At 37.6% G+C, this 7,336-nt stretch overlaps 1 protein-coding gene across 2 annotated transcripts; it reads left to right on the forward strand.

Annotated features, from left to right (window-relative positions):
* The first annotated feature begins 207 nt into the window (after positions 1-207).
* On the forward strand, positions 208-7,096 carry LOC105794007 (WD repeat-containing protein PCN). Of its 2 annotated transcripts, none has more exons than XM_012622961.2 (11): positions 208-553; positions 643-786; positions 1,238-1,550; positions 1,643-1,706; positions 2,241-2,354; positions 2,491-2,737; positions 3,288-3,441; positions 3,564-4,177; positions 4,710-4,891; positions 5,405-5,680; positions 6,296-7,096. In XM_012622961.2, exons 1-11 carry the CDS (start codon positions 389-391, stop codon positions 6,588-6,590), a joined length of 2,568 nt encoding a protein of 855 aa, XP_012478415.1. In that variant the 5' UTR covers positions 208-388; the 3' UTR covers positions 6,591-7,096. The 2 variants fall into 2 exon arrangements, with proteins under 2 accessions (XP_012478415.1, XP_012478416.1); XM_012622962.2 differs by having other exon boundaries at positions 2,491-2,653.
* The last annotated feature ends 240 nt before the right edge of the window (positions 7,097-7,336 follow it).

The following is a 7,336-nucleotide window of genomic DNA, read 5'->3' on the forward strand; positions in this document are numbered from 1 at the left end:
TGGAGAAACACGGATATATGATAAATTTGAAAAATTCTAAAGAAAGTTTCACAATCCTTTATATAAACTTAAATATAAGAAAAACTCAAATTTTAAGGAAGTTTTATGTTAATAATTGAATTAAAATTTTGAAAATAAAAAACAAAAAACTAATTTTCAAATGGAAGAAAAGTAGAAGCACTTAGAGGTTAAAATAAAGGGCGGTCGAAGAGAACCCAAATATCTCGCTTTGTAAAGTTTAAACCCTCAAGACAAAAACCTAAGGATGATGGATAAAGCAACTGCGTCGCCTTCTCTGCTTCTTTCTGTCTAATGCGTATCTCTCAATTGCTGTCAAATTGGCTTTCAAAGTTTGTGGGTTTTTCATTCTGTAGCCGCCCCAGCCCCAATGCTCCTCAAACCTTATCGAACCAGCTCAGTTGACTGGAAGCCCTCTCCGGTGGTTGCCCTTGCGACCAGCGCCGACGACTCTCAGCTTGCAGCGGCTCGAGAGGACGGATCGCTCGAGATTTGGCTTGTCTCCCCTGGTTCTGTTGGCTGGCACCACCAGCTGGTATCCGGAGTTTTATGCTTCATGTTATTTGTGTGTATATGTATATACATATATTAGTTTTAGTTTAATTTGTTGGTTACTTTGTGTAGACTATTCACGGGGATTCTACTTGCCGAGTATCGTCTCTTGTGTGGTGTTGTGTTGGTTCAGAAGGCCTGTCTTCTGGCAGGTTGTTCTCCTCAAGTATTGATGGCTCGGTCTCAGAATGGGATCTTTTCAACTTGAAACAGAAGGTTATTTTCATTTCCTTTTTGTCGCTTTTGCCATTTATTGTACGCCCTGCTTTATTAACCTAATGATTCAAGCCATCAAGTATTGTCAATTTGATTCCTGCCTCTCCAACTTCAATGGATACTCATTTTTATTGGTTTCTTGTGATTTTATCGAATCATGGGAATAGTGCTAACCTGTGGCCCGTTCCTCTTATTTTCATATTAGGCGCAGGCTTCCTTTTTTTCCTTTTCTCCCTTATTTGGGGTAATTCTTAATTTTTTATTTTCCTTATTTTTTGAGGTATTTCCACCCACTGAGATTGGTAATATATGATGGCATAGATTCTGTTGATAGAATCCCCTCATTTTTTTTTTCTTTTTTGCCTTTAACTTCATTCTAATGTACATAAAGCTTTGGGTAGAAGGCATCTTTTATTGATTGTTTATTTTGTGCGATTGAACCATTATGCAGATTGTGCTAGAGTCTATTGGAGTTTCAATCTGGCAGATGGCTGTGGCACCCGTTATTAAGCTACCAGCTCCTGAGGAGCCTAGTTGCTGGCATTCTGGAAATGGATTTTTGAATGATAAATATGGATATAATGTCAGTGATGACGCAGAAAACTATCAAAGTGAAGATGCTTCAGATTCGGAACAAGTTCATCAGAAACTAGTTACAGATGATAGACGTGTGGCAATTGCCTGTGATGATGGAGCTGTGCGGATATATACTATTTCTAATTTGGATAAATTCATATACCATAAATCGTTGCCTCGGGTCAGTGGTGAGATGTCTACACCTGAGAAACTATTCTTGCTAGGTTAACGTTTTACTTTTAGCCTTACTCTGAGCTTCTTGGTTCTAATCTATTTGCAGGGCGTGCTCTAAGTGTGACATGGAGCCATGACTCAAATAGGATTTATTCAGGGAGTAGTGATGGGTAAGTTATGTATTATAATTTATTAGACAACAAAGCTGGTGATGCTTCCTGTACTTTTGATATTTCTGTACATGCTTCTGTAGTTAATTTCACCTGCTATATGCTCTAAGTGCCTGGAGCCATGAATCAAATAGGATATATTCTAGGAAAATTGATGTGTAGTTTTGTCATTAAAGTGAATACCATATTATGTAAGCATACTGTACTTGTGGTATTTCCATGCATGCTTGTATAATTAATTTCATCCTATAATATGGAACTATGACTCAAATAGGATGTCTTCACCGAGTAATGATGGGTAAGTTTGTCATTAAAGTTAATACCATATGATACATGATAGCAAAAATGTTAACGCATGCCGTACCTGTGATATTTCCATTAATGCTTTAATGATTTATTTCTTTTTCGATGGATATTATATCATTAATTCAATTTCACTGGACTTCTTGTTAGCTGATGATGCTTGCTTTACAGAGTTTTTGCACTTCTTTTACCCAATTTAATCTTGTCTAGTGTGCACTAACCACCTTGCAGGTTGATTAGATGCTGGAATGTCGATTTGGGTCGTGAAATTTTCAGAAGTACTGTTGCCCTTGGAGGTTTGGGGAGTGGGCCTGAGCTTTGCATATGGTCATTACTTTCTTTGAGGTACAGTTAGAAATTTCTTCGTCCACAGAGACATGCATGTGCACAGATGCTTAATATGTTAAAATGTCAGTGGTGGTTGCTATATTCTAATAATTAATGTTCTTCCTTTTGATGATTGGATTATTGTTAAATTCAGGTGTGGGACTGTTGTTAGTGCAGACAGCACTGGCTCTGTTCAATTCTGGAGTGGTGATAATGGAACTCTTCTCCAGGCACATTCTAACCACAAAGGTGATGTGAATGCCTTGGCAGCAGCTCCAAGTCAAAACAGGGTTTTCTCTGCTGGGTCTGACGGGCAGGTATGGATCTGGCCTGGGCTTTGTGCTCTAGTGCTAGACAACAGAAACACCTCAGACCCTTTTAAGCGAGGTGCATTTGGTCAGGTGCATGCCTAGGTGTGCTGTTTTCTAAGGCAACAGGCATAAAGACACCTGCCTCATTGAAGTTCTCTTTTGTTTATTTTGTTTTTCACTTCAAGTTTCCCTAGTATAGTATTATCAAACTCCTTAAGGAAATAATGCATATTGAAAAATTGATTGTTTTGTAGATAAACTAGATCACTCCTTAGAGCTAGTTACATATTTCTTGAGCTTACTATATATATTACACACAGCACACAAGGAAGTTACACATGTGCTCAATTAGGTGTGCGCTTTTCACCTGAGGCGAGATAAGGGTTCTAGTGACTAGAGTGTGCCTTGTACCTTTGACAAGATTGGTGTGGATAGCTAGAGGGGGAGGGAGGGGTGTTGTCTTCACTCTTTTGGTCTAAGAAAAGTAAAAAAGTCAGGCAAAAAAAATAAAAAAATAAATAAAAATTGTAGTTGTATAGTTTTCATTTGCAGCTGTAAAATCTTTTTATGACATTGTCTGTGTCAATTAAATATGGCCAGTCTCTGTCCCTAATGTCTATTTTGTTGGTACATTTTCTAGGTTATTCTTTATAAGCTTTGTACTGAGAAGCTGCAGTCTTATAATGACAAATCTTCTTCGGAAATGATGAAGAAATGGGTATATGTTGGTAATGTAAGAGCTCATACCCATGATGTCAGAGCCTTGACAATGGCAGTGCCCATCAGTTCAGAAGGTCAGTTCATGTTTTTGGTTTCATGTCTATTTATTTCATTAAATTTTAGAGTTGCATTTTTACCTTTTTAACATCAATTTGTGCACTCTTTGATTTTGTACACTTTTCTTTCTAATTTCTAGGTTCTTTATCTGATGAGGGAAGAGATTTGCAAGATGAAAAGGAGAGAAAGGTAAAAAAAATTCGATTTAAGGGGAAGAAGCTCCTTGATTTCAGTTATAGTAAATTGGCCCGTTTCAGAGTTCCCATGCTTGTCTCTGCTGGTGATGATGCGAAGCTCTTTGCGTACTCTGCTAAGGAGTTTACTAGGTTCTCCCCACATGATGTTTGCCCTGCACCTCAGAGAGTTCCAGTACAACTGGTTGTTAATACAAGGTTCAGTCAAACTTCTTTTCTCCTAGTCCAGGCATCATCTTGGTTAGATGTGCTCTGTGTTCGTGTTCCTGATGTGGGTTCTGGCCCCTATGGTGGCCTTGCAACCACTAATTTAGTGGCTCGGGTTAAGAGTAAGTTGTCCCGAAAGATCGTCTGCAGTGCAATGTCTAACTCTGGTGAGCTTTTAGGTTATTCTGACCAAATCAGGCCCAGCCTATTTGCACTGAGTAGGCAAGCTGGCGAAAGTACATGGACCATTAGTAAAAGGCAACTTCCTCAGGATCTTCCATCCGCGCATTCTATGGCTTTTACCTGTGATGGGGTACGGTTGCTGATAGCAGGGCATGATAGAAGGATCTATGTAAGTGTCTTCTCTTCATTTCTAGTTTCTGTACTTGCAAATTTTTACCCTAAATTATATAATCCATGATGTTGTTTGCTTTAGGCAAGTAGAGTGAGTATTTTCATGCTCTGAACTAACTTTTTGGCTTCCTAGGTCTTTCACCAATTTCAAGCTAGACAAGTTAGATGTCACCTCTAGAAACATTGCATTGATATCCCAGCATCTATGTTGTTTTTTAACATCTTAGCAATGCTGTACGTTATATGTTATTGTTAATGTGTATTCAACTCTAGTATACTTGTTGATGGTAAATAAAAAAAAAAAAAACTCTAGTATACTTGTTTCTTGCAACATATCTGGATGCATAGAGGAGCAAACAAGTAAAATAGATTTCAAAGTATATAAGCTAGAGATTTCAAAGTATGTAAGCTCTTCTATCCTCCTTAATTCTCATTAACCCTTTAATTGTTTAAATTAAATAATAATTACAGGAGTCCAGAAAAGGCATTTTTTGTGTGAACGGTGTTAATTACTTTTCTTCCTGTTACAGATTGTAGATTTGGAGGGCTTGGAACTACTGCACACCTTTATACTTTGTCGTGGGGAGCATGATAAGGAAGGATCACTTGGTGATCCTCCAATTACAAAAATGTTCACGAGTTTTGATAGCCAGTGGTTAGCTGCTATCAACTGCTTTGGAGATATATACATATTCAACCTGGAGATACGAAGGTAAGGCATTACATTTAACACAAATCTTAAATTAATGTTGTCCTCAGCACTATTGTTGAGATTGGAAAAACCATGCGTTAAGATATGATTGGAAAAGTGTGGGTAAATTTTTTTTTGTGCTTAGCTGCTATGGTAAATTAAAATGTCCAATACTGGCCAAAGAAAAAAAAAAGAATGTCCAAAAGATATGATTAGAACGATAAAGACAGCTTTTCTTTTTCAAAATACAGATTTTGATCATGTGGTGCTTTTATGTTGTGGCCCCAATTCAAGGCATTTTGGCTCAAAAGCCAAAATCATTTGGTGTTCAAGTGTGGTGAAATGGAGGTTTTAGGCCAGAAGCCTGTTTCAACCTCAATGCTAAACTGGGCCTTAATATCTAGTTGATAGTACAAGTTTTATCTGTAACTTATATATGACCGTGAATGTGAGATGGAGGAGGTTGCAGGGTGCCTAAGAAAGTGAAAATTTCATTTTTTATTTGTTTTGATTAGTCTTGTTTTTCTGGAGCAGGCAACACTGGTTTATATCAAGGTTGAATGGTGCCTCTGTTACTGCTGGTGGCTTTCCTCCTCAGGATAACAACATACTTATTATCACAACATCATCAAACCAGTTCTATATATTTGATGTGGAAGCTAGACAATTGGGAGAATGGTCAATGCAGCATTTATTCACTCTTCCCAAAAGATACCAAGAATTTCCTGGGGAGGTTATTGGGTTGTCTTTCTGCCCTTCTTCATCTTCCCATCCAACGAAATCTTCATCGCTGCTTGTTTATAGTACCAGGTGTTGTTCTTATCCTGTTGGTTTTAGCATGCTGCAGTGGTTTAACATGTATTTTTGTCATGCCATACCTATACTTCAGTTGCCATTATTGCCATAGCTTAATAATATTGATTAGTGTGATGCAAATGATCTAGATAGAACATAAATGATGGATTTGGGTGCTTGATTTTCTTTTGTTTTATCTGGAGTTCCTAGCTATGGTTATATGCTTAACCTGGTCGTATGTTGGTTGCTTCCATTTATTTTTTGCCCTTAAATAATTAATGTGCTAGTGTTTTGCTAATGTTTATATTAAAAATGACAAGCTCATATGTGATATGCCACCAAATATTTGGTGCAGATGTAAGTGATTTTTTAATGCATTAAAGTTCAGACATATTGGGGGTCTAGTGAATATACTGTCCATATTTTCTGGGCAGATAAGTGTGGTGGGAGGCATGTAGAAATACTCATGGCATATTGTGTGGCAATGATTTTATTTTTTTCTAGCTTTGATTGTTTTGCCATAAAAAGCTGTTAGTGGCTTGAAATGCAAACCCTGGAAATTTTCCACTATTATAGTGCGTAATTTATTTCTCATTTAGCATTTATATGGATGGAATTTGGAAACTGCAGGGCAATGTGTTCAATTGACTTTGGGAAGCCAGTAGACGAAGATGATGAAAGTGAGTTGGTAAATGGAGCTTTGTTGAAATTTCAGGGTTCTCTCACCAATATGAAATGGAAACATTGGTTGAGGGAGAGTCGTCAAAGTAGAAAAAATAATTTTGATTTAGTAGTTTTTCGGGACCCTGTTTTATTTATTGGGCACCTTTCAAAACATTCCATCTTGATCATAGACAAACCATGGATGGAAGTGGTTAAATCATTTGATTCGGCACCACTTCAGAGACATATTTTTGGGACATAGCTGCTTGTGGAACAAAGTTTGTTAATGGCTATGGGAGAATTCAAAAGGGTACAGCATTCCCTCCCCTGTTTTGGAGTCCCCACAAATTTTATTTCTAAAGGGACCCGGGGGGGCGGGTAGTTGGTTTTGTTGGGCTCAAAAGCATGTTGTTCCGTCACATAATTATAGACTGTTATTTTATTCCAGCCGGGCCGGCGCTATTAGAATGTTGTGTGTATTACTGTACCGTTGTAGGGACGGAATAGTTGTAGTGCTGATCCTTAATATATTTGACAGCTTTTCTCAAGCAAAGCTCAGATTCTATGGTGTTGCAAGGGTCACGTCAGTAAGAAGCTTCACTCGTTATCTATACTACGACAATTTAGTCATTATGCGTGGTTTGTTTAAATTATATTTTGGTCATCAAATTTCAAAAGTTACTACAGGACCGTCAGTGTTAATAATTTGTTATGTTATGGTCATTGAGTTGTCAATTTTCAATGGGAAGCTGACATGATCGTTAACAAGTTGTTTTTCTCCTTGTTTATTCTTCTATCCTTTTATTTTTGCCTATATCTCTTCCCACGTGAGTTTCTCCTTTTTTCTTTTGCTCATTTTCTCAGTGTCCCATTTCACTTCTTGTTTCTTCTTCAACCTCTTCCAAGGAACGTATTGAACGAGGTTAAATAAGATGAGGCCATTGTTTGTGTTAAAAACAAAATGGAACATTCACTGGATCGGTGATGCTCTCTATCTTTTTGAAGCGC

The sequence above is a fragment of the Gossypium raimondii genome, chromosome 3 (assembly GCF_025698545.1).
Source record: "Gossypium raimondii isolate GPD5lz chromosome 3, ASM2569854v1, whole genome shotgun sequence".
Classification (NCBI taxonomy): Eukaryota; Viridiplantae; Streptophyta; class Magnoliopsida; order Malvales; family Malvaceae; genus Gossypium; species Gossypium raimondii.

What these genes read in the sequence shown, in the direction of transcription:
- LOC105794007 (XM_012622961.2), top strand. Translation starts at nt 389, where the DNA reads ATGCTCCTCAAACCTTATCGAACCAGCTCAGTTGACTGGAAGCCCTCT. An exon ending in TGGTCATTACTTTCTTTGAG is followed by an intron (nt 2,355 to 2,490) that starts GTACAGTTAGAA and finishes TGTTAAATTCAG; the next exon opens with GTGTGGGACTGTTGTTAGTG. An exon ending in AGCGAGGTGCATTTGGTCAG is followed by an intron (nt 2,738 to 3,287) that starts GTGCATGCCTAG and finishes TACATTTTCTAG; the next exon opens with GTTATTCTTTATAAGCTTTG.